Source organism: Bufo bufo, chromosome 11, assembly GCF_905171765.1.
Source record: "Bufo bufo chromosome 11, aBufBuf1.1, whole genome shotgun sequence".
Lineage (NCBI taxonomy): Eukaryota > Metazoa > Chordata > Amphibia > Anura > Bufonidae > Bufo > Bufo bufo.
Window position 1 is genome coordinate 463315 of NC_053399.1, and position 27396 is coordinate 490710.

Genomic DNA, 27396 nt, shown 5'->3' on the forward strand with positions numbered 1-27396 from the left:
CCTTACTATTGGGAGGAAAGCACTGTGGGGGACCTTACTACTGGGGGGGAAGCACTGTGGGGGATGTTACTACTGGGGGGGAAGCACTGTGGGGGACCTTACTACTGGGGGGGAAGCACTGTGGGGGATGTTACTACTGGGGGGAAGCACTGTGGGGGATGTTACTACTGGGAGGAAAGCACTGGGGGAAGTTACTACTGGGGGGAAGCAGTGTGGGATATTTTACTAATGGGAGGAAGCACTGTGGGGGATGTTACTACTGGGAGGAAAGCACTGTGGGGGATGTTACTACTGGGAGGAAAGCACTGTGAGGGACGTTACTATTGGGAGGAAAGCACTGTGGGGGACCTTACTATTGGGAGGAAAGCACTGTGGGGGACCTTACTACTGGGGGGGAAGCACTGTGGGGGATGTTACTACTGGGGGGGAAGCACTGTGGGGGACCTTACTACTGGGGGGGAAGCACTGTGGGGGATGTTACTACTGGGGGGAAGCACTGTGGGGGATGTTACTACTGGGAGGAAAGCACTGGGGGAAGTTACTACTGGGGGGAAGCACTGTGGGGGACGTTACTACTGTGGGGAAGCAGTGTGGGGTATTTTACTACTGGGAGGAAAGCACTGTAGGGGACGTTACTACTGGGGGGGAAGCACTGTGGGGGATGTTACTACTGGGGGGAAGCACTGTGGGGTATTTTACTACTGGGAGGAAAGCACTGTGAGGGACATTACTACTGGTAGGAAAGCACTGTGGGGGACGTTACTACTGGGGGAAAGCACTGTGTAGGACGTTACTACTGGGGGGAAGCAGTGTGGGGGACGTTACTACTGGGGGGAAGCACTGTGGGGTATTTTACTACTGGGAGGAAAGCACTGTGAGGGACGTTACTACTGGGGGGAAGCACTGTGTAGGACGTTACTACTGGGGGGAAGCAGTGTGGGGGACGTTACTACTGGGGGGAAGCTCTGTGGGGGACGTTACTACTGGGGTGGAATCACTGCAGGAGAGTTTACTACTGGGGGTAATCACTGTAAGGGACGTTACTATTGAGGGAAAGAACTTTGGGGGACGTTACTACTGGGGGGAAGCAGTGTGTGGGACGTTACTACTGGGGGGAAGCAGTGTGTGGGACGTTACTACTGGGGGGAAGCAGTGTGTGGGACGTTACTACTGGGGGGAAGCACTGTGGGGGAGGTTACTACTGGGAGGAAAGCACTGTGGAGGATGTTACTACTGGGAGGAAAGCACTGTTCGGGATGTTACTACTGGGGGGGAAGCACTGTGGGGTATTTTACTCCTGGGAGGAAAGCACTGTGAGGGACGTTACTACTGGGAGGAAAGCACTGTGGTGGATGTTACTACTGGGAGGAAAGCACTGTGGGGGATGTTACTACTGGGGGGAAGCACTGTGTGGGACGTTACTACTGGGGGGAAGCAGTGTGGGGGACGTTACTACTGGGGGGGAAACTCTGTGGGGGACGTTACTACTGGGGGGAAGCACTGTGAGGGACGTTACTACTGGGAGGAAAGCACTGTGGTGGATGTTACTACTGGGAGGAAAGCACTGTGGTGGATGTTACTACTGGGAGGAAAGCACTGTGGGGGATGTTACTACTGGGGGGAAGCACTGTGTGGGACGTTACTACTGGGGGGAAGCAGTGTGGGGGACGTTACTACTGGGGGGAAACTCTGTGGGGGACGTTACTACTGGGGGGAAGCTCTGTGGGGGACGTTACTACTGGGGGGAAGCTCTGTGGGGGACGTTACTACTGGGGGGAAGCTCTGTGGGGGACGTTACTACTGGAGGGAAGCACTGTGAGGGATTTTGCTACTGTGGGAGATGTTACTTCTGGCGGGAAGCACTGTGGGGGATATTACTACTGGGGGAAGCACTGTGAGGGATTTTGCTACTGTGGGAGATGTTACTTCTGGCGGGAAGCACTGTGGGGGATATTACTACTGGGGGAAGCACTGTGTGGGACGTTACTACTGTGGGGGGCGTTACTACTGGGGGGGAAGCACTGTGAGGGACTTTAGTACTGTGTGGGACGTTACTACTGGGGGGAAGCACTGTGGGGGAGGTTACTACTGGAAGGAAAGCACTGTTGAGGATGTTACTACTGGGAGGAAAGCACTGTTCGGGATGTTACTACTGGGGGGGAAGCACTGTGGGGTATTTTACTACTGGGAGGAAAGCACTGTGAGGGACGTTACTACTGGGAGGAAAGCACTGTGAGGGACGTTGCTACTGGGAGGAAAGCACTGTGGGGGATGTTACTACTGGGGGGAAGCACTGTGTGGGACGTTACTACTGGCGGGAAGCAGTGTGGGGGACGTTACTACTGGGGGGAAGCAGTGTGGGGGACGTTACTACTGGGGGGAAGCAGTGTGGGGGGCGTTACTACTGGGGGGGAAGCACTGTGAGGGACTTTAGTACTGTGTGGGACGTTACTACTGGGGGGAAGCACTGTGTGGGACGTTACTACTGGGGGGAAGCACTGTGGGGGAGGTTACTACTGGGAGGAAAGCACTGTGGAGGATGTTACTACTGGGAGGAAAGCACTGTTCGGGATGTTACTACTGGGGGGGAAGCACTGTGGGGTATTTTACTCCTGGGAGGAAAGCACTGTGAGGGACGTTACTACTGGGAGGAAAGCACTGTGGTGGATGTTACTACTGGGAGGAAAGCACTGTGGGGGATGTTACTACTGGGGGGAAGCACTGTGTGGGACGTTACTACTGGGGGGAAGCAGTGTGGGGGACGTTACTACTGGGGGGAAGCAGTGTGGGGGACGTTACTACTGGGGGGAAACTCTGTGGGGGACGTTACTACTGGGGGGAAGCTCTGTGGGGGACGTTACTACTGGAGGGAAGCACTGTGAGGGATTTTGCTACTGTGGGAGATGTTACTTCTGGCGGGAAGCACTGTGGGGGATATTACTACTGGGGGAAGCACTGTGTGGGACGTTACTACTGTGGGGGGCGTTACTACTGGGGGGGAAGCACTGTGAGGGACTTTAGTACTGTGTGGGACGTTACTACTGGGGGGAAGCACTGTGGGGGATGTTACTACTGGGAGGAAAGCACTGTGGAGGATGTTACTACTGGGAGGAAAGCACTGTTCGGGATGTTACTACTGGGGAGAAGCACTGTGGGGTTTTTTACTACTGGGAGGAAAGCACTGTGGGGGACGTTACTACTGGGGGGAAGCACTGTGGGGGATGTTACTACTGGGGGGAAGCACTGTGGGGTATTTTACTACTGGGAGGAAAGCACTGTGAGGCACGTTACTACTGGGAGGAAAGCACTGTGGGGGATGTTACTACTGGGGGGAAGCACTGTGTGGGACGTTACTACTGGGGGGAAGCAGTGTGGGGGACGTTACTACTGGGGGGAAGCACTGTGGGGTATTTTACTACTGGGAGGAAAGCACTGTGAGGGACGTTACTACTGGGAGGAAAGCACTGTGGGGGATGTTACTACTGGGGGGAAGCACTGTGTGGGACGTTACTACTGGGGGGAAGCAGTGTGGGGGACGTTACTACTGGGGGGAAGCTCTGTGGGGGACGTTACTACTGGGGGGAAGCTCTGTGGGGGACGTTACTACTGAGGAGAAGCACTGAGGGATTTTGCTACTGTGGGAGATGTTACTTCTGGCGGCAAGCACTGTGGGGGATATTACTACTGGGGGGAAGCACTGGTTGGGACGTTACTACTGTGGGGAAGCACTGTGTGGGACGTTACTACTGTGGGGGGCATTACTACTGGGGGGGAAGCACTGTGAGGGACTTTAGTACTGTGTGGGACGTTACTACTGGGGGGGGAAGCACTGTGTGGGACGTTACTACTGTGGGGAAGCACTGTGTGGGACGTTACTACTGTGGGGAAGCACTGTGAGAGACGTTACTACTGTTGGGGGCGTTACTACTGGGGGGGAAGCACTGTGAGGGACTTTAGTACTGTGTGGGACGTTACTACTGGGGGGAAGCACTGTGTGGGACGTTACTACTGGGGGGAAGCACTGTGGGGGAGGTTACTACTGGAAGGAAAGCACTGTGGAGGATGTTACTACTGGGAGAAAAGCACTGTTCGGGATGTTACTACTGGGGGGGAAGCACTGTGGGGTATTTTACTACTGGGAGGAAAGCACTGTGAGGGACGTTGCTACTGGGAGGAAAGCACTGTGGGGGATGTTACTACTGGGGGGAAGCACTGTGGGGGACGTTACTACTGGGGGGAAGCTCTGTGGGGGACGTTACTACTGGGGGGAAGCTCTGTGGGGGACGTTACTACTGGGGGGGAGCTCTGTGGGGGACGTTACTACTGGGGGGAAGCTCTGTGGGGGACGTTACTACTGGGGGGAAGCTCTGTGGGGGACGTTACTACTGGGGGGAAGCTCTGTGGGGGACGTTACTACTGGGGGGAAGCTCTGTGGGGGACGTTACTACTGGGGGGAAGCTCTGTGGGGGACGTTACTACTGGGGGGAAGCTCTGTGGGGGACGTTACTACTGGGGGGAAGCACTGTGAGGGATTTTGCTACTGTGGGAGATGTTACTTCTGGTGGGAAGCACTGTGGGGGATATTACTACTGGGGGAAGCACTGTTTGGGACGTTACTACTGTGGAGGGCGTTACTACTGGGGGGGAAGCACTGTGAGGGTCTTTAGTACTGTGTGGGACGTTACTACTGGGGGGAAGCACTGTGGGGGAGGTTACTTCTGTGAGGAAGCACTGTGTGGGACGTTACTACTGTGGGCAAGCACTGTGTGGGACGTTACTACCGTGGGGGATATTACTACTGGGGGGAAGCACTGTGTGGGACGTTACTACTGTGGGGAAGCACTGTGTGGGACGTTACTACCGTGGGGGATATTACTACTGGGGGAAAGCACTGTGTGGGACGTTACTACTGTGGGGAAGCACTGTGTGGGACGTTACTACTGTGGGGAAGCACTGTGAGGGACTTTACTACTGTGGGGGATATTACTACAGGGGGGAAGCACTTTGTGGACGTTACTACTGGGAGAAGCACTGTGTGGGACGTTACTACTGTGGGGGACGTTACTACTGGGGGAAGCTTTGTGAGGGACTTTACTACTGTGGGGGATATTACTACAGGGGGGAAGCACTTTGTGGACGTTACTACTGGGAGAAGCACTGTGTGGGACGTTACTACTGTGGGGGACGTTACTACTGGGGGAAGCTTTGTGAGGGACTTTACTACTGTGGGGGATATTACTACAGGGGGGAAGCACTTTGTGGACGTTACTACTGGGAGAAGCACTGTGTGGGACGTTACTACTGTGGGGGACGTTACTACTGGGGGAAGCTTTGTGAGGGACTTTACTACTGTGGGGGATATTAATACTGGGGGAAGCACTGGTGCTGGGAGGCAGAACAATCCCCCAGGATGGTAGATCAGAACAGTAACCATAAGATATCAATCCTGAATCTACATACATCAAATGACCTAGGAGGAGTAATACTAGAGAGTCACTTATAGAGAAGGATCAGGTACTAATAATCTACATACATCATATGTCCTAGGAGGAGTAACACTGGAGAATCACTTGTACAGAAGGATCAGGTACTAATAATCTATATACTGTACATCATATGTCCTAGAAAAAGTAACACTGGGAATCCTGAATCTTGCTGGTCTCTGAGGGGATGAGATGTCAGGACTGGTGTGTGAGGTGCAGCGCCCTCTGCTGGTCTCTGAGGGGATGAGATGTCAGGACTTGTGTGTGAGGTGCAGCGCCCTCTGCTGGTCTCTGAGGGGATGAGATGTCAGGACTTGTGTGTGAGGTGCAGCGCCCTCTGCTGGTCTCTGAAGGGATGAGATGTCAGGACTTGTGTGTGAGGTGCAGCGCCCTCTGCTGGTCTCTGAGGGGATGAGATGTCAGGACTTGTGTGTGAGGTGCAGCGCCCTCTGCAGGTCTCTGAGGGGATGAGATGTCAGGACTTGTGTGTGAGGTGCAGCGCCCTCTGCTGGTCTCTGAGGGGATGAGGTGTCAGGACTTGTGTGTGAGGTGCAGCGCCCTCTGCTGGTCTCTGAGGGGATGAGATGTCAGGACTTGTGTGTGAGGTGCAGCGCCCTCTGCTGGTCTCTGAGGGGATGAGATGTCAGGACTTGTGTGTGAGGTGCAGCGCCCTCTGCAGGTCTCTGAGGGGATGAGATGTCAGAACTTGTGTGTGAGGTGCAGCGCCCTCTGCTGGTCTCTGAGGGGATGAGATGTCAGGACTGGTGTGTGAGGTGCAGCGCCCTCTGCTGGTCTCTGAGGGGATGAGATGTCAGGACTGGTGTGTGAGGTGCAGCGCCCTCTGCTGGTCTCTGAAGGGATGAGATGTCAGGACTGGTGTGTGAGGTGCAGCGCCCTCTGCTGGTCTCTGAGGGGATGAGATGTCAGGACTTGTGTGTGAGGTGCAGCGTCCTCTGCTGGTCTCTGAGGGGATGAGATGTCAGGACTTGTGTGTGAGGTGCAGCGCCCTCTGCTGGTCAATGAGGGGATGAGATGTCAGGACTTGTGTGTGAGGTGCAGCGCCCTCTGCTGGTCAATGAGGGGATGAGGTGTCAGGACTTGTGTGTGAGGTGCAGCGCCCTCTGCTGGTCTCTGAGGGGATGAGGTGTCAGGACTTGTGTGTGAGGTGCAGCGCCCTCTGCTGGTCTCTGAGGGGATGAGGTGTCAGGACTTGTGTGTGAGGTGCAGCGCCCTCTGCTGGTCCCTGAGGAGATGAGATGTCAGGACTTGTGTGTGAGGTGCAGCGCCCTCTGCTGGTCTCTGAGATGAGATGTCAGAACTTGTGTGTGAGGTGCAGCGCCCTCTGCTGGTCTCTGAGGAGATGAGATGTCAGGACTTGTGTGTGAGGTGCAGCGCCCTCTGCTGGTCTCTGAGGGGATGAGGTGTCAGGACTTGTGTGTGAGCTGCAGCGCCCTCTGCTGGTCTCTGAAGGGATGAGATATCAGGACTTGTGTGTGAGGTGCAGCGCCCTCTGCTGGTCTCTGAGGGGATGAGGTGTCAGGACTGGTGTGTGAGGTGCAGCGCCCTCTGCTGGTCTCTGAGGGGATGAGATGTCAGGACTTGTGTGTGAGGTGCAGCGTCCTCTGCTGGTCTCTGAGGGGATGAGATGTCAGGACTTGTGTGTGAGGTGCAGCGCCCTCTGCTGGTCGATGAGGGGATGAGATGTCAGGACTTGTGTGTGAGGTGCAGCGCCCTCTGCTGGTCAATGAGGGGATGAGGTGTCAGGACTTGTGTGTGAGGTGCAGCGCCCTCTGCTGGTCTCTGAGGGGATGAGATGTCAGGACTTGTGTGTGAGGTGCAGCGTCCTCTGCTGGTCTCTGAGGGGATGAGATGTCAGGACTTGTGTGTGAGGTGCAGCGCCCTCTGCTGGTCAATGAGGGGATGAGATGTCAGGACTTGTGTGTGAGGTGCAGCGCCCTCTGCTGGTCAATGAGGGGATGAGATGTCAGGACTTGTGTGTGAGGTGCAGCGCCCTCTGCTGGTCAATGAGGGGATGAGGTGTCAGGACTTGTGTGTGAGGTGCAGCGCCCTCTGCTGGTCTCTGAGGGGATGAGATGTCAGGACTTGTGTGTGAGGTGCAGCGCCCTCTGCTGGTCTCTGAGGAGATGAGATGTCAGGACTTGTGTGTGAGGTGCAGCGCCCTCTGCTGGTCTCTGAGATGAGATGTCAGAACTTGTGTGTGAGGTGCAGCGCCCTCTGCTGGTCTCTGAGGGGTGGTCTCTGAGGGGATGAGGTGTCAGGACTTGTGTGTGAGGTGCAGCGCCCTCTGCTGGTCTCTGAGGAGATGAGATGTCAGGACTTGTGTGTGAGGTGCAGCGCCCTCTGCTGGTCTCTGAGATGAGATGTCAGAACTTGTGTGTGAGGTGCAGCGCCCTCTGCTGGTCTCTGAGGGGTGGTCTCTGAGGGGATGAGATGTCAGGACTTGTGTGTGAGGTGCAGCGCCCTCTGCTGGTCTCTGAGGGGATGAGATGTCAGGACTTGTGTGTGAGGTGCAGCGCCCTCTGCTGGTCTCTGAGGGGATGAGATGTCAGGACTTGTGTGTGAGGTGCAGCGCCCTCTGCTGGTCTCTGAGGGGATGAGGTGTCAGGACTTGTGTGTGAGGTGCAGCGCCCTCTGCTGGTCTCTGAGGGGTGGTCTCTGAGGGGATGAGATGTCAGGACTTGTGTGTGAGGTGCAGCGCCCTCTGCTGGTCTCTGAGGGGTGGTCTCTGAGGGGATGAGGTGTCAGGACTTGTGTGTGAGGTGCAGCGCCCTCTGCTGGTCTCTGAGGGGATGAGATGTCAGGACTTGTGTGTGAGGTGCAGCGCCCTCTGCTGGTCTCTGAGGGGATGAGGTGTCAGGACTTGTGTGTGAGGTGCAGCGCCCTCTGCTGGTCTCTGAAGGGATGAGGTGTCAGGACTTGTGTGTGAGGTGCAGCGCCCTCTGCTGGTCTCTGAGGGGATGAGATGTCAGGACTTGTGTGTGAGGTGCAGCGCCCTCTGCTGGTCTCTGAGGGGATGAGGTGTCAGGACTTGTGTGTGAGGTGCAGCGCCCTCTGCTGGTCTCTGAGGGGATGAGATGTCAGGACTGGTGTGTGAGGTGCAGCGCCCTCTGCTGGTCTCTGAAGGGATGACATGTCAGGACTTGTGTGAGGTGCAGCGCCCTCTGCTGGTCACTGAGGGGATGAGATGTCAGGACTTGTGTGTGAGGTGCAACGCCCTCTGCTGGTCTCTGAGGGGATGAGGTGTCAGGACTTGTGTGTGAGGTGCAGCGCCCTCTGCTGGTCTCTGAGGGGATGAGATGTCAGGACTTGTGTGTGAGGTGCAGCGCCCTCTGCTGGTCTCTGAGGGGATGAGATGTCAGGACTTGTGTGTGAGGTGCAGCGCCCTCTGCTGGTCTCTGAGGGGATGAGATGTCAGGACTTGTGTGTGAGGTGCAGCGCCCTCTGCTGGTCTCTGAGGGATGAGATGTCAGGACTTGTGTGTGAGGTGCAGCGCCCTCTGCTGGTCTCTGAGGAGATGAGATGTCAGGACTTGTGTGTGAGGTGCAGCGCCCTCTGCTGGTCTCTGAGGAGATGAGATGTCAGGACTTGTGTGTGAGGTGCAGTGTCCTCTGCTGGTCTCTGAGGGGATGAGGTGTCAGGACTTGTGTGTGAGGTGCAGCGCCCTCTGCTGGTCTCTGAGGGGATGAGATGTCAGGACTTGTGTGTGAGGTGCAGCGCCCTCTGCTGGTCTCTGAGGGGATGAGATGTCAGGACTTGTGTGTGAGGTGCAGCGCCCTCTGCTGGTCTCTGAGGGGATGAGATGTCAGGACTTGTGTGTGAGGTGCAGCGCCCTCTGCTGGTCTCTGAGGGGATGAGGTGTCAGGACTTGTGTGTGAGGTGCAGCGCCCTCTGCTGGTCTCTGAGGGGATGAGGTGTCAGGACTTGTGTGTGAGGTGCAGCGCCCTCTGCTGGTCTCTGAAGGGATGAGATGTCAGGACTTGTGTGTGAGGTGCAGCGCCCCTCTGCTGGTCTCTGAGGAAATGAGATGTCAGGACTGGTGTGTGAGGTGCAGCGCCTTCTGCTGGTCTCTGAGGGGATGAGGTGTCAGGACTGGTGTGTGAGGTGCAGCGCCCTCTGCAGGTCTCTGAAGGGATGAGATGTCAGGACTGGTGTGTGAGGTGCAGCGCCCTCTGCTGGTCTCTGAAGAAATGAGATGTCAGGACTGGTGTGTGAGGTGCAGCGCCCTCTGCTGGTCTCTGAGGGATGAGATGTCAGGACTTGTGTGTGAGGTGCAGCGCCCTCTGCAGGTCTCTGAAGGGATGAGATGTCAGGACTGGTGTGTGAGGTGCAGCGCCCTCTGCTGGTCTCTGAAGAAATGAGATGTCAGGACTGGTGTGTGAGGTGCAGCGCCCTCTGCTGGTCTCTGAGGGATGAGATGTCAGGACTTGTGTGTGAGGTGCAGCGCCCTCTGCTGGTCTCTGAAGAATGAGATGTCAGGACTTGTGTGTGAGGTGCAGCGCCCTCTGCTGGTCTCTGAGGGGATGAGATGTCAGGACTTGTGTGTGAGGTGCAGCGCCCCTCTGCTGGTCTCTGAAGAAATGAGATGTCAGGACTGGTGTGTGAGGTGCAGCGCCCTCTGCTGGTCTCTGAGGGATGAGATGTCAGGACTGGTGTGTGAGGTGCAGCGCCCTCTGCAGGTCTCTGAAGGGATGAGATGTCAGGACTGGTGTGTGAGGTGCAGCGCCCTCTGCTGGTCTCTGAGGGGATGAGATGTCAGGACTTGTGTGTGAGGTGCAGCGCCCTCTGCTGGTCTCTGAAGAAATGAGATGTCAGGACTTGTGTGTGAGGTGCAGCGCCCTCTGCTGGTCTCTGAGGGGATGAGATGTCAGGACTTGTGTGTGAGGTGCAGCGCCCTCTGCTGGTCTCTGAGGGGATGAGGATGTCAGGACTTGTGTGTGAGGTGCAGCGCCCTCTGCTGGTCTCTGAGGGGATGAGATGTCAGGACTTGTGTGTGAGGTGCAGCGCCCTCTGCTGGTCTCTGAGGGATGAGATGTCAGGACTTGTGTGTGAGGTGCAGCGCCCTCTGCTGGTCTCTGAGGGGATGAGATGTCAGGACTTGTGTGTGAGGTGCAGCGCCCTCTGCTGGTCTCTGAGGGATGAGATGTCAGGACTTGTGTGTGAGGTGCAGCGCCCTCTGCTGGTCTCTGAGGGGATGAGATGTCAGGACTTGTGTGTGAGGTGCAGCGCCCTCTGCTGGTCTCTGAAGGAAATGAGATGTCAGGACTTGTGTGTGAGGTGCAGCGCCCTCTGCTGGTCTCTGAGGGATGAGATGTCAGGACTTGTGTGTGAGGTGCAGCGCCCTCTGCTGGTCTCTGAGGAATGAGATGTCAGGACTTGTGTGTGAGGTGCAGCGCCCTCTGCTGGTCTCTGAGGGGATGAGATGTCAGGACTTGTGTGTGAGGTGCAGCGCCCTCTGCTGGTCTCTGAGGGGATGAGATGTCAGGACTTGTGTGTGAGGTGCAGCGCCCTCTGCTGGTCTCTGAAGAAATGAGATGTCAGGACTGGTGTGTGAGGTGCAGCGCCCTCTGCTGGTCTCTGAGGGGATGAGATGTCAGGACTGGTGTGTGAGGTGCAGCGCCCTCTGCAGGTCTCTGAAGGGATGAGATGTCAGGACTGGTGTGTGAGGTGCAGCGCCCTCTGCTGGTCTCTGAAGAAATGAGATGTCAGGACTGGTGTGTGAGGTGCAGCGCCCTCTGCTGGTCTCTGAGGGGATGAGATGTCAGGACTTGTGTGTGAGGTGCAGCGCCCTCTGCTGGTCTCTGAGGGGATGAGGTGTCAGGACTTGTGTGTGAGGTGCAGCGCCCTCTGCTGGTCTCTGAGGGGATGAGATGTCAGGACTTGTGTGTGAGGTGCAGCGCCCTCTGCTGGTCTCTGAAGAAATGAGATGTCAGGACTTGTGTGTGAGGTGCAGCGCCCTCTGCTGGTCTCTGAGGAGATGAGATGTCAGGACTTGTGTGTGAGGTGCAGCGCCCTCTGCTGGTCTCTGAGGGGATGAGGTGTCAGGACTTGTGTGTGAGGTGCAGCGCCCTCTGCTGGTCTCTGAGGGGATGAGATGTCAGGACTTGTGTGTGAGGTGCAGCGCCCTCTGCTGGTCTCTGAGGGGATGAGGTGTCAGGACTTGTGTGTGAGGTGCAGCGCCCTCTGCTGGTCTCTGAGGGGATGAGATGTCAGGACTTGTGTGTGAGGTGCAGCGCCCTCTGCTGGTCTCTGAGGGGATGAGATGTCAGGACTTGTGTGTGAGGTGCAGCGCCCTCTGCTGGTCTCTGAGGGGATGAGATGTCAGGACTTGTGTGTGAGGTGCAGCGCCCTCTGCTGGTCTCTGAGGGGATGAGATGTCAGGACTTGTGTGTGAGCTGCAGCTTCTCTCCCTCCTACAGATGAGCAGCTCCCGGGTGGAACGACATGTAAACAATGAGTGAATTATGTGCAACAAGCGTGCCCTGTTCCTGTGCCCGTCCTCCTGCGCCCACTTGTCACGGACCGGTGGCCATTAATGTGCCCACTGCACAAAAATTCACTGTAGTAAACGTCAGGACACCTGTCACATGTGCCCCTCCTCAAAGAATAGGCACTTAGTCACCTCCATAGTCTGTAATGGTCCCGTGATAGTCCCTCCAGTTCAATGCAATCAACCTGATCATGTGACAGTCCCCCCAATAGGAATATTATGCCTGATCATGTGACAGTCCCCCCAATAGGAATAAGCCAGGTCATGTGACTGTACTGCGGTACCCTGAGAGATTGAGGTGTTTCGGCAGCTGCTTTAGGAGTGTCCGGACTCTGAGGTCAGTACACAGCTCTGTATACTGTAGGAGGGAGTGGTGGTGGGTGCACCTAAATGGTGGTATCTACCTTAGCATCTCTCGTTCCTCCGTTACCTGCCGGAGTCATTGTGAACCCACAGCTCCACCACCACTGCTGGCTGGATTCCCATCCGTATTGTGTGAGGTCCTCGTCGGTATTGTGTGAGGTCCTCGTCGGTATTGTGTGAGGGTCGCAATCAGTATTCTGTGAGGTCCCCGTCGGTATTCTGTGAGGTCCCCGTCGGTATTCTGTGAGGTCCCCGTCGGTATTCTGTGAGGTCCCCGTCGGTATTCTGTGAGGTCCCCGTCGGTATTCTGTGAGGTCCCCGTCGGTATGCTGTGAGGTCCCCGTCGGTATGCTGTGAGGTCCCCGTCGGTATGCTGTGAGGTCCCCGTCGGTATGCTGTGAGGTCCCCGTCGGTATGCTGTGAGGTCCCCGTCGGTATGCTGTGAGGTCCCCGTCGGTATGCTGTGAGGTCCCCGTCGGTATGCTGTGAGGTCCCCGTCAGTATTCTGTGAGGTCCCCGTCAGTATGCTGTGAGGTCCCCGTCAGTATGCTGTGAGGTCCCCGTCGGTATGCTGTGAGGTCCCCGTCGGTATGCTGTGAGGTCCCCGTCAGTATGCTGTGAGGTCCCCGTCGGTATGCTGTGAGGTCCCCGTCGGTATGCTGTGAGGTCCCCGTCAGTATTCTGTGAGGTCCCCGTCAGTATGCTGTGAGGTCCCCGTCAGTATTCTGTGAGGTCCCCGTCAGTATGCTGTGAGGTCCCCGTCAGTATGCTGTGAGGTCCCCGTCAGTATGCTGTGAGGTCCCCGTCAGTATTCTGTGAGGTCCCCGTCAGTATGCTGTGAGGTCCCCGTCAGTATTCTGTGAGGTCCCCGTCAGTATGCTGTGAGGTCCCCTGGTGGTCACAAAATATGTACAGGGACCGCATAGGATACGCACTGGTGGTCATAAAATACGTACAGGGACCGCATAGGATACGGACTGGTGGTCACAAAATACGTACAGGGACCGCATAGGATACGGACTGGTGGTCATAAAATACGTACAGGGACCGCATAGGATACGGACTGGTGGTCACAAAATACGTACAGGGACCGCATAGGATACGGACTGGTGGTCACAAAATACGTACAGGGACCGCATAGAATACGGACTAATGGTCAAAAAAAAACGTACAGGGACCGCACAGAATATAAACATCTGTCGCACAGAACGCCGGTGGTCTCGGCAGATAACCGTCCCCACTTTGTTCTTTGGTTCCTATTCTGTGAGGTCTCTTAGTATTCCGTGGATTCTGCTCCTGTTGTCCCCCCCCCCCCCCAGTAATGTGACGCGGGGTCTCTATTCATTTCCACCTCATTAGATCCTTGTAGAAAGTTTCCCCCCCCCCATCTTCCCACCAATCACAGCCTCTGACTCCGCTGTCCGATCTTCTGCAGATGATCTCAGCCAGACCCCGTCAGTCTCTGCAGATTGTGTGACCCGGCGAGGTGAGTACTCCAGAGCCTGCAGAGCACTTACCGATCGACCGACCTACTATACGTGGGTGCAAGAGATATATGTGCAGTCCTTGTGTATGTGGAGATATATGTACAGTCCTTACTTGTGTATGTGGAGATATATGTGCAGTCCTTACATGTGTATGTGGAGATTTATGTACAGTCCGTACATGTGTATGTGGAGATATATGTACAGTCCTTGTGTATGTGGAGATATATGTGCAGTCCTTACATGTGTATGTGGAGATATATGTACAGTCCTTACATGTGTATGTGGAGATATATGTACAGTCCTTGTGTATGTGGAGATATATGTACAGTCCTTACATGTGTATGTGGAGATATATGTACAGTCCTTACATGTGTATGTGGAGATATATGTGCAGTCCTTGTGTATGTGGAGATATATGTACAGTCCTTACATGTGTATGTGGAGATATATGTACAGTCCTTACATGTGTATGTGGAGATATATGTACAGTCCTTACATGTGTATGTGGAGATATATGTACACTCCTTACATGTGTATGTGGAGATATATGTGCAGTCCTTGTCTATGTGGAGATATATGTACAGTCCTTACATGTGTATGTGGAGATATATGTACAGTCCTTACATGTGTATGTGGAGATATATGTACAGTCCTTACATGTGTATGTGGAGATATATGTACAGTCCTTACATGTGTATGTGGAGATATATGTACAGTCCTTACATGTGTATGTGGAGATATATGTACACTCCTTACATGTGTATGTGGAGATATATGTACAGTCCTTACATGTGTATGTGGAGATATATGTGCAGTCCTTACATGTGTATGTGGAGATATATGTACAGTCCTTACATGTGTATGTGGAGATATATGTACAGTCCTTACATGTGTATGTGGAGATATATGTGCAGTCCTTGTGTATGTGGAGATATATGTACAGTCCTTACATGTGTATGTGGAGATATATGTACAGTCCTTACATGTGTATGTGGAGATATATGTACAGTCCTTACATGTGTATGTGGAGATATATGTACAGTCCTTACTTGTGTATGTGGAGATATATGTACACTCCTTACTTGTGTATGTGGAGATATATGTGCAGTCCTTACTTGTGTATGTGGAGATATATGTACACTCCTTACATGTGTATGTGGAGATATATGTACAGTCCTTACTTGTGTATGTGGAGATATATGTGCAGTCCTTACATGTGTATGTGGAGATATATGTACAGTCCTTACATGTGTATGTGGAGATATATGTGCAGTCCTTGTCTATGTGGAGATATATGTACAGTCCTTACATGTGTATGTGGAGATATATGTACAGTCCTTACATGTGTATGTGGAGATATATGTACAGTCCTTACATGTGTATGTGGAGATATATGTACAGTCCTTACATGTGTATGTGGAGATATATGTACACTCCTTACATGTGTATGTGGAGATATATGTACAGTCCTTACATGTGTATGTGGAGATATATGTACAGTCCTTACATGTGTATGTGGAGATATATGTACCTTCCTCACGTGTATGTGGAGATATATGTACACTCCTTACATGTGTATGTGGAGATATATGTACCTTCCTCACATGTGTATGTGGAGATATATGTACAGTCCTTACATGTGTATGTGGAGATATATGTACACTCCTTGTGTATGTGGAGATATATGTACAGTCCTTACATGTGTATGTGGAGATATATGTACACTCCTTACATGTGTATGTGGAGATATATGTGCAGTCCTTACATGTGTATGTGGAGATATATGTGCAGTCCTTACATGTGTATGTGGAGATATATGTACACTCCTTACATGTGTATGTGGAGATATATGTGCAGTCCTTACATGTGTATGTGGAGATATATGTGCAGTCCTTACATGTGTATGTGGAGATATATGTACACTCCTTACATGTGTATGTGGAGATATATGTACACTCCTTACATGTGTATGTGGAGATATATGTGCAGTCCTTACATCTGTATGTGGAGATATATGTACAGTCCTTACATGTGTATGTGGAGATATATGTGCAGTCCTTACATGTGTATGTGGAGATATATGTACCTTCCTCACGTGTATGTGGAGATATATGTACACTCCTTACATGTGTATGTGGAGATATATGTGCAGTCCTTACATCTGTATGTGGAGATATATGTACAGTCCTTGTGTATGTGGAGATATATGTGCACTCCTTACATGTGTATGTGGAGATATATGTGCAGTCCTTACATCTGTATGTGGAGATATATGTACAGTCCTTGTGTATGTGGAGATATATGTGCACTCCTTACATGTGTATGTGGAGATATATGTACAGTCCTTACATCTGTATGTGGAGATATATGTACAGTCCTTACATGTGTATGTGGAGATATATGTACACTCCTTACATGTGTATGTGGAGATATATGTACAGTCCTTACATCTGTATGTGGAGATATATGTGCAGTCCTTACATGTGTATGTGGAGATATATGTACAGTCCTTACATGTGTATGTGGAGATATATGTGCAGTCCTTACATGTGTATGTGGAGATATATGTACACTCCTTACATGTGTATGTGGAGATATATGTACAGTCCTTACATGTGTATGTGGAGATATATGTACAGTCCTTACATGTGTATGTGGAGATATATGTACACTCCTTACATGTGTATGTGGAGATATATGTACAGTCCTTACATGTGTATGTGGAGATATATGTACAGTCCTTACATGTGTATGTGGAGATATATGTACCTTCCTCACGTGTATGTGGAGATATATGTACACTCCTTACATGTGTATGTGGAGATATATGTACCTTCCTCACATGTGTATGTGGAGATATATGTACAGTCCTTACATGTGTATGTGGAGATATATGTACACTCCTTGTGTATGTGGAGATATATGTACAGTCCTTACATGTGTATGTGGAGATATATGTACACTCCTTACATGTGTATGTGGAGATATATGTGCAGTCCTTACATGTGTATGTGGAGATATATGTGCAGTCCTTACATGTGTATGTGGAGATATATGTACACTCCTTACATGTGTATGTGGAGATATATGTGCAGTCCTTACATGTGTATGTGGAGATATATGTGCAGTCCTTACATGTGTATGTGGAGATATATGTACACTCCTTACATGTGTATGTGGAGATATATGTACACTCCTTACATGTGTATGTGGAGATATATGTGCAGTCCTTACATCTGTATGTGGAGATATATGTACAGTCCTTACATCTGTATGTGGAGATATATGTGCAGTCCTTACATGTGTATGTGGAGATATATGTACCTTCCTCACGTGTATGTGGAGATATATGTACACTCCTTACATGTGTATGTGGAGATATATGTGCAGTCCTTACATCTGTATGTGGAGATATATGTACAGTCCTTGTGTATGTGGAGATATATGTGCACTCCTTACATGTGTATGTGGAGATATATGTGCAGTCCTTACATCTGTATGTGGAGATATATGTACAGTCCTTGTGTATGTGGAGATATATGTGCACTCCTTACATGTGTATGTGGAGATATATGTACAGTCCTTACATCTGTATGTGGAGATATATGTACAGTCCTTACATGTGTATGTGGAGATATATGTACACTCCTTACATGTGTATGTGGAGATATATGTACAGTCCTTACATCTGTATGTGGAGATATATGTACAGTCCTTACATGTGTATGTGGAGATATATGTACAGTCCTTACATGTGTATGTGGAGATATATGTGCAGTCCTTACATGTGTATGTGGAGATATATGTACACTCCTTACATGTGTATGTGGAGATATATGTACAGTCCTTACATGTGTATGTGGAGATATATGTACCTTCCTCACGTGTATGTGGAGATATATGTACACTCCTTACATGTGTATGTGGAGATATATGTACAGTCCTTACATGTGTATGTGGAGATATATGTACACTCCTTACATGTGTATGTGGAGATATATGTACCTTCCTCACGTGTATGTGGAGATATATGTACACTCCTTACATGTGTATGTGGAGATATATGTACCTTCCTCACATGTGTATGTGGAGATATATGTACAGTCCTTACATGTGTATGTGGAGATATATGTACACTCCTTACATCTGTATGTGGAGATATATGTACACTCCTTACATGTGTATGTGGAGATATATGTACAGTCCTTGTGTATGTGGAGATATATGTACAGTCCTTACATCTGTATGTGGAGATATATGTACAGTCCTTGTGTATGTGGAGATATATGTACAGTCCTTACATGTGTATGTGGAGATATATGTACAGTCCTTGTGTATGTGGAGATATATGTACAGTCCTTACATGTGTATGTGGAGATATATGTGCAGTCCTTACATCTGTATGTGGAGATATATGTGCAGTCCTTACATGTGTATGTGGAGATATATGTACACTCCTTACATGTGTATGTGGAGATATATGTGCAGTCAGTATTCTGTGAGGAAGGGTGACGTATAGTGGGGGGTGGAGCCTGTGTGATGTATAGTGGGGGGTGGAGACTGTGTGACGTATAGTGGGGGGTGGAGCCTGTGTGATGTGTGCGTGGGTGGAGCCTTTGTGACGTATAGTGGGGGGTGGAGCCTTTGTGGTGTATAGTGGGGGGTGGAGCCTTTGTGGTGTATAGTGGGGGGTGGAGCCTTTGTGGTGTATAGTGGGGGGTGGAGCCTTTGTGGTGTATAGTGGGGGGTGGAGCCTTTGTGGTGTATAGTGGGGGGTGGAGCCTTTGTGGTGTATAGTGGGGGGTGGAGCCTTTGTGGTGTATAGTGGATGCAGGCAGGTTTCTATACTGAATGCTGCAGAAATAACTGTAGAAAAAATTAAACAAAGATGTGGATGTAGGTACTGAGGTGAATGCAGATTGTGGAGGTTCAGGTGGATGCTGAGATTGTGGAGGTTCAGGTGGATGCTGAGATTGTGGAGGTTCAGGTGGATGCTGAGATTGTGGAGGTTCAGGTGGATGCTGAGATTGTGGAGGTTCAGGTGGATGCTGAGATTGTGGAGGTTCAGGTGGATGCTGAGATTGTGGAGGTTCAGGTGGATGCTGAGATTGTGGAGGTTCAGGTGGATGCTGAGATTGTGGAGGTTCAGGTGGATGCTGAGATTGTGGAGGTTCAGGTGGATGCTGAGATTGTGGAGGTTCAGGTGGATGCTGAGATTGTGGAGGTTCAGGTGGATGCTGAGATTGTGGAGGTTCAGGTGGATGCTGAGATTGTGGAGGTTCAGGTGGATGCTGAGATTGTGGAGGTTCAGGTGGATGCTGAGATTGTGGAGGTTCAGGTGGATGCTGAGGTTGTGGCTGACGTTCAGGTGGATGCTGAGGTTGTGGCTGACGTTCAGGTGGATGCTGAGGTTGTGGAGGTTCAGGTGGATGCTGAGATTGTGGAGGTACAGGTGGATGCTGAGATTGTGGAGGTTCAGGTGGATGCTGAGATTGTGGAGGTTCAGGTGGATGCTGAGTTTGACGTTCAGGTGGATGCCGATTGTGGCTGACGTTCAGGTGGATGCTGAGGTTGACGTTCAGGTGGATGCTGAGGTTGTGGCTGACGTTCAGGTGGATGCTGAGGTTGTGGCTGACGTTCAGGTGGATGCTGAGGTTGTGGCTGACGTTCAGGTGGATGCTGAGGTTGTGGCTGACGTTCAGGTGGATGCTGAGGTTGTGGCTGACGTTCAGGTGGATGCTGAGGTTGTGGCTGACGTTCAGGTGGATGCTGAGGTTGTGGCTGACGTTCAGGTGGATGCTGAGGTTGTGGCTGACGTTCAGGTGGATGCTGAGGTTGTTGCTGACGTTCAGGTGGATGCTGATTGTGGTGGTTCAGGTGGATGCTGATTGTGGCGGTTCAGGTGGGTGCTCAGGTGGATGGAAGTAACCAATTCCACAGAGAAGCTGATCCTCCGATGTGCATGAAGGTTAGCCACACTGAGTGCAGATATTCTGAGAGGGGTTAATCCGCAGCTTCTCCGAGCGGAATCTGTGAGATTAGATTTTACACAATTGTCAGCCACAGCATTCTCTGTGTCCCCGTAAACTCCAGCATGATCCCGCCAGATATATGTGGGGTGTGTCCTTGTACATACATAGGGCATGTAACCAGATGTATGTGGGGTGTACACATGTACGGAGGGTGGGTATAGACTGTGGCACAGCTGGCACCATCACCTTGTCTTCTTCAGGCGCAGGCTTTTCATGTCAGCCACATGAAGGGGAGATGTTGACAGGGTAAATGAGTGGAGGCACGGGGTTTGCAGTGGCCCACCCCTCTCTGTGCATCCTAATGAGGCGTCCATTGTAAGATGCTCTTTGTGCAGCCACAGATCCATTCAGGCCCTCTCCTCGGGAATGTACAATGGTGCCAGTGTCTGCTCCCTCCAACAGTCAGGGCCTTTCACTACCTTCCTCCTCCTCTCAGCCGGCAGCTCAGGAAGCAGGACACAGGTGCAGAAATACCTCCTGCCTGGCATGGGGCCTTGGCTCCACTTGCCACTTGGGGCCCCTTCACAATGATCACCATCACTTTACCACCTCTTATCCTCCACGATGATCACCATCATTTTACCACCTCTTAACCTCCACGATGATGACTATCATTTTACCACCCTGTATCCTCCACGATGATAACCATCACTTTACCATCCCGTATCCTCAATGATGATCACCATCATTTTACCACCTCTTAACCTCCACGATGATGACTATCATTTTACCACCCTGTATCCTCCACGATGATAACCATCACTTTACCATCCCGTATCCTCAATGATGATAACCATCATTTTACCACCCTGTATCCTCAATGATGATAACCATCACTTTACCATCCCGTATCCTCAGTGATGATAACCATCACTTTACCACCTCTTATCCTCCCCGATGATGACCATCATTTTACCAGCCTGTATCCTCCATGATGATGACCATCATTTTACCAGCCTGTATTCTCCATGATGATAACCATCACTTTACCACCCCGTATCCTCCACGATGATCACCATCATTATACCACCCCGTATCCTCCACGATGATCACCATCACTTTACCACCTCTTATCCTCCCCGATGATGACCATCATTTTACCAGCCTGTATTCTCCATGATGATAACCATCATGTTACCAGCCTGTATCCTCCATGATGATAACCATCACTTTACCATCCCGTATCCTCAGTGATGATAACCATCACTTTACCATCCCGTATCCTCAGTGATGATGACCATCATTTTACCACCTCTTATCCTCCCCGATGATGACCATCATTTTACCAGCCTGTATCCTCCATGATGATAACCATCATGTTACCAGCCTGTATCCTCCATGATGATAACCATCACTTTACCACCCCGTATCCTCCACGATGATCACCATCATTATACCACCCCGTATCCTCCACGATGATCACCATCACTTTACCACCTCTTATCCTCCCCGATGATCACTGCCCTCAGCTCTGGCCTCCACAGTCTTGTGATCTCAGCTCGAACAATGAGCAGCCATTAATCATCGGCGTCCAGTCATTCATCCCCGCGCAATGTCCCCACAAATCACTGCTCGTAACCTCTGACCCTCGCCCTCATCTCTGGATAGATTCTTCTGCCCCAGACAGCGGAGTGCCAACCTGGTGACCATGGCTACGGGGCCTCCTGGGAACGACTCCACATGCTGCGCAAGCGGGGGAAATGAGGCCCAAAGAAGATACTGGGAGCAATGTCAGCCTGAGACACCCAGTCAGCTTATTCCTGTGTTCTCAGTCAATGACAACAAGCAGAGATCTGATGGCCCCTCTGGCAGCAGACTCCTCTTTTTTTTAAAACTCCTTGGACACCTATATAGCATGACCGCTCTTAAGGCAGAGTCTACTGTGGCGTGACCGCTCTTACGGCAGAGACCTCCACAGCGTGACCTCTCTTAAGGCAGAGACTAACGTGGCGTGACCCTGCTGGTAATGGTCAGGGAGTTTTAAAGGGCCAGTGCAGCCTCATCATTGTCTTCATATTCTGTAACTTTCTAGAAGACGTTTTGTCGATGACAATTTTCAATATCTCTACTTTTTTCAGTGACTGGAGGTCAGAATAGAGAATTCCGACTATGTGCTACTTGCAGATCCAGCTGTTTCCTTCCACTTGTCAGAGCGGATGATGGAAGTGATACATTGGGATGGCTTCCCAGCTCCTCGCTTTCTGGTGTAGATTACACTGCGCTGTGGTTCTGGAGGCACATCTCTGCTCTCCATGTAGACAGCTTCTTCTTGTGACATCTCCTAGACCCATAAACTGTCTACAAGATGCTCCAAGACAGAGGAGTCTATCTTGAGGAATCAGAGACCTCTTGCAGACCAGATGACCACCTCAGATCTTTACCAGTGCCAGCCTTATTACCATTATTGTATTGGGATTCCTGTGGCTTGGGGTGAAGTATTGGAGGCGGAGTCACTGAGCTCCCACCCACGAGGTGCTTCTCCCCTTCATCTTTTCACATTCCCATGAGGAGCAGTCACTAGAAGTCCCAGACTTTTAAGGACTTTGACTGGAACCAGTTTATGTGTAGATCTGACCGGCCATCCGGATCTAGGTGTCGCCCCTTCTTGTTTCCGACCCAGTGTGTTCATTCTCAACTTTTACTTGTAAATTTTAAAGGCTCCCTGTATACGGCCCAGAAGATAATCCCGCTAAACTATCCCCACTGCTGGAGCGTTCCCTGTATACGGCCCAGATAATCCCGCTAGCCTGCCCCCACTGCAGGAACGTTCCCTGTATATGGCCCAGAAGATAATCCCGCTAGCCTGCCCCCACTGCAGGAACGTTCCCTGTATACGGCCCGGAAGATAATCCTGTCGGACTCCCCCCACCGCACGCAGGGTATAAGGCCTCAAATCTAGCAACGTCATTATTTAACCCTGTTTCTTCTATTAACCCATACGTGGCCAGACCATCCCTTCATTCATGGGCTGCAGAGGATTTCCAATTGTCCTGTCTGGAGATGAGTGGAGTTGATCCGGGGCTACACACAGTGATACATGGACCGTCCAGATTATCAGATGACCGGACTGCCGGATCGGCTCTCCTCATCTTGTGCCAGCAGGCTAATCCAGATTATTATCACATGCTGTCTGCCCAGTCTTCAGGAAATTGCAGTACAGAGCTCTGCTTGCTGTAATTAATTGAAAACATTCATCTTTACATTTAGATGCTGAAGGCTGTCCTGACCTAGTCATGCTCACAGAGCTGAGGGTCTGTTACAATGTAGGCATGACTGATCTGCCTGGAGGTTTGTGCTGCTGCTGTGTTTAGCTGTCAGAGGATTGTCTGCACTGATGCATGGTAACAAACCCTCAGGTCAAATGATTCCCCATCTGATGTTATTCGTGCACCAGACCTGGTTCTCTGCACATAACATGGACATTGAGGGTGGTAGTTGCTGGGGTCGGGAGTAGTACCCGTCTTCCAGGTCGTTCATGGTGACTGTATATCTTGGTTCCTCCATTAGACTGGCCTCATCTGCAGGGCTTTAGTAACCTCTGCTGGCCACTCCTGGGTACTGCAGGCTTCAGGGGCCAGCTGGGGACACCAGCAGCACTGGGGTCAAACTGGGAACCAGACCAGAAGTGGGGACCTGGGTCCAGGGTTGAGGGTCATGTTAGCGACACCTCCAAGTGGTGCACTGGTCTGACACAGGTGCAGATATATTGGTCTCATCTTGTGTCCATCACAACCTAGGGCCCATCTCCTACACCGTGACACAGAGGTCCAGAGATTCAGCGAGCAGTCACCAGCCATAGATATGTTACTGGTCCCAGACCTAAAGCCTCAGCCCATGACCAGTACGTGCTGGGTGTTGGGACATTTAGTACATTATAGTAGTGGGTAAAGGGTTTGGACACAAGGACAATCCTCTCCCGATTCTCCAATAACGACTCCGCCTGCAGTACTATACTGGTAACACTGACAGGAGGGCTGCTGTTTCAGGGGTCGGGTGACATTTGGACGTGACCTTCTCCACACCTCCTTCTAATGGTTGCTTGTTTTCTGCTGCAGATGACTTCTTCGGTGAAGGTATACTACAGTCAGACCACGCAGACAGACAGCCGGCCTCTCATAGGCTCAGGTCTGAGGAGGAGACGTGTCATGACCAAGGATGGACGCAGCAATGTGCGCATAGACCACATCACCGACAAGAGCTTCCTCTACCTCAAAGACCTGTGGACTACCTTCATTGACATGCAGTGGAGATACAAGCTGCTCTTATTCTCCGCCACCTTTGCAGGAACCTGGTTTATTTTTGGGGTCATCTGGTACTTGGTGGCCTTGGTCCACGGAGATCTGTTGGAATTTAATACTCCCGCTAACCACACTCCTTGTGTCATGCAGGTGCACACACTGACTGGAGCCTTCCTCTTCTCCCTGGAGTCGCAGACCACCATTGGTTATGGTTTTCGGTACATCAGTGAGGAATGCCCCTTGGCCATTGTGCTGCTCATCACTCAGCTGGTTCTGACCACAATCCTAGAGATTTTCATCACTGGAACCTTCTTGGCAAAAATTGCTCGTCCAAAGAAAAGGGCAGAAACCATCAAATTCAGTCAGAACGCTGTGGTGGCGCAACAAGAAGGCAAATTATGTCTGATGATCCGAGTGGCCAACATGCGCAGAAGCCTACTGATTGGATGTCAAGTGACTGGAAAGCTTCTCCAGACGCAAGTCACCAAGGAGAATGATAACGTTCATCTCAATCAGATCAATGTGGACTTCCAGGTGGACACATCCTCTGACAGTCCCTTCCTGATCCTACCGCTCACCTTCTATCATGTGGTGGATGAGTCAAGTCCGCTCCGAGATGTTGCTATCCGCTCTGGAGAAGGAGACTTTGAGCTGGTGGTCATTCTTAGTGGTACAGTGGAGTCCACGAGTGCCACATGCCAGGTGCGCACCTCTTACCTTCCAGAGGAGATCTTGTGGGGTTATGAGTTCAGCCCCATCATTTCGCTATCCTCTAGCGGTAAATATGTGGCTGACTTCAGCCTGTTTAATAACGTCCTTAAAGTATCTCCTCCATGTTGCTTCCATGAGCCTGTCCGCTTTGGAGACCCAGAGAAACTCAAGCTGGAAGAATCATTCAGGGATAAATCGGAGAAGGACGGAAGTCCTCTAAGTGTCCGCATCAGTAATGTCTAGAAGATATTAGAGGAGCGCTCTTGTCAAGTAGAGACTCATCGCCGTGTATTGCCTTATATTTTAATACCTTCTAGGAACTGATAGATAAACCCACCAAGTGAATGTTTCTGCAGGACCAGACAATGACCAGAACTGGTGCTGGAGTCCAGGAGCAGATCTAGTGTTAAGCAGCAGGTCCACTCTGGGTGGAGGCTCTCCGCTGTCTCTCAATCAGATCCTGCTCCTATACAGGAGAGTGTAGATGTGACGCCCCCTCAATCACCTTCTGGTGGAAGTTCAGATCCAGGCAGAGGACCTCTAACACGAGCTAAAGACGGACTCCAGCAGGACCCGGGACACTAGAGAACCTATAGACTTGTAGACAGACAGGACGCAGGATCCTGTGTGTTGTACTAACCCGCACTTTATCCATGAATGTACGTGTCCCCGCTGATGGAAGGGACACACCTACAGTTAGGAGAATAAACCTATTAATAGACAACCCCCACCGTATTGGTGACTTCTATAAAGCCGCATGTCCCATCCATGATTCGGAGGGCCTCCTGCAGTTACAAAGCATGATGGGAGTTGTGTGCTACCGCAGCACAGGATGGAAGGTCCAGTAAATCACCAAAAACGTCTAAACAGAAAACCAGAATCCTGGCCTCTAAAAGATGAGAATAGGAAGAGTAGAGGACAAGGGAGGGCAGAGATATTAACCCCGCGCTTCTCCCCTGTGTTCCCCAGCGAGGTGGAGGGGCAGTAAACAAGGGTCAGCTGCTTCTCGGCACATTAACCCCGTAACGGGTGTTTGTGGCGGCTTTATCGTAAGGCAGCGCACTGGACTCCCATGCAGCAAGGTTCCCGGCAGGACCACTAATCCCTTAGATGCCTCAGTCAAAAGCTACGGTGTCATGTAAGTGGTTCAGGCATCGGCACCCTGAGAATGCCGACCTCTGGGGCACAGCCTGCTGGCGCCTGTCAGTATAATGCACTGTACTACATAAGCAGTACACTGTATTATAGAAACCATCAGAAGGGGTTCTCTCACTTCAGCAAATGGCATGTATCATGTAGAGAAAGATATAATACAAGCCACTTTCTTATGCAGGCGTGCCAATTAAAAAAAATCAAAGTTGAAGCGCTCTGTGTACCATGGAGGGGCGTTGCTAGTGTCTCAAAAGATCTGGGGCCCAAGCCCCCAATGAATATGGCCCAACTCTCTAAGTGGCCCCCTCAGTTTACTGTACTTGCCATACAGCAGCACAGACCTCTCACATCCAGGGCCCCGGGGTGATGTCTCCTCTGATGTAGATGTAATCATCATCATCATCATCTTCTTCTCTCGGAGTGTGACACACAGACATCTTGACTTCCTCACTTCTCTATCATCATCCCCCAACCTGGAGTCCCCACAGTGTTCTCCTGCTGCTCGCTGTGCCCCCCAAATACTATCGTGAAGAAAAAGGAGCCCCCCCCATAGTGACAGTGCTCCACCAAGTCCCACCAATAGTAATTCCCTTCTAGAGTGCCTTCATTAGTAATACTGCCCCCTACAGTGAAAATGCTCCCAAAGAGTGCCCCTATTAGTAATCCTGCCCCCTACAGTGATAATGCTCCCCAGGAGTGCCCCTATTAGTAATCCTGCCCCCTACAGTGATAATGCTCCCCAGGAGTGCCCCTATTAGTAATCCTGCCCCCTACAGTGATAATGCTCCCCAGGAGTGCCCCTATTAGTAATACTGCCCCCTACAGTGATAATGCTCCCCAAGAGTGCCCCTATTAGTAATCCTGCCCCCTACAGTGATAATGCTCCCCAAGAGTGCCCCAATTAGTAATCCTGCCCCCTACAGTGATAATGCCCCCAAGAGTGCCCCTATTAATAATACTGCCCCCAAGAGTGCCCCTATTAGTTATACTGCCCCCAAGAGTGCCCCTATTAGTAATCCTGCCCCCTACAGTGATAATGCTCCCCAGGAGTGCCCCTATTAGTAATCCTGCCCCCTACAGTGATAATGCTCCCCAGGAGTGCCCCTATTAGTAATACTGCCCCCAAGAGTGCCCCTATTAGTAATACTGCCCCCAAGAGTGCCCCTATTAGTAATACTGCCCCAAACAGTGAAAATGCTCCCCAGGAGTGCCCCTATTAGTAATCCTGCCCCCTACAGTGATAATGCTCCCAAGAGTGCCCCTATTAGTAATACTGCCCCCTACAGTGATAATGCTCCCCAAGAGTGCCCCTATTAGTAATACTGCCCTCTACAGTGATAATGCTCCCCAAGAGTGCCCCTATTAGTAATCCTGCCCCCAACAGTGATAATGCTCCCAAGGAGTGCCCCTATTAGTAATCCT

General features: G+C 51.3%; 1 protein-coding gene across 2 annotated transcripts in view; it reads left to right on the forward strand.

Moving 5' to 3' along the window:
* KCNJ10 (potassium inwardly rectifying channel subfamily J member 10) overlaps positions 1-25524 on the forward strand; it is a 37800-nt gene extending 12276 nt beyond the window's left edge. For both annotated transcript variants that reach the window (XM_040411799.1, XM_040411800.1), the window contains exon 2: positions 23929-25524. In XM_040411799.1, the coding sequence (XP_040267733.1) occupies positions 23929-25065 (1137 nt within the window). In that variant the 3' untranslated portion in view covers positions 25066-25524. The remainder of the gene's footprint in view (positions 1-23928) is intronic.
* Positions 25525-27396: the final 1872 nt, after the last annotated feature.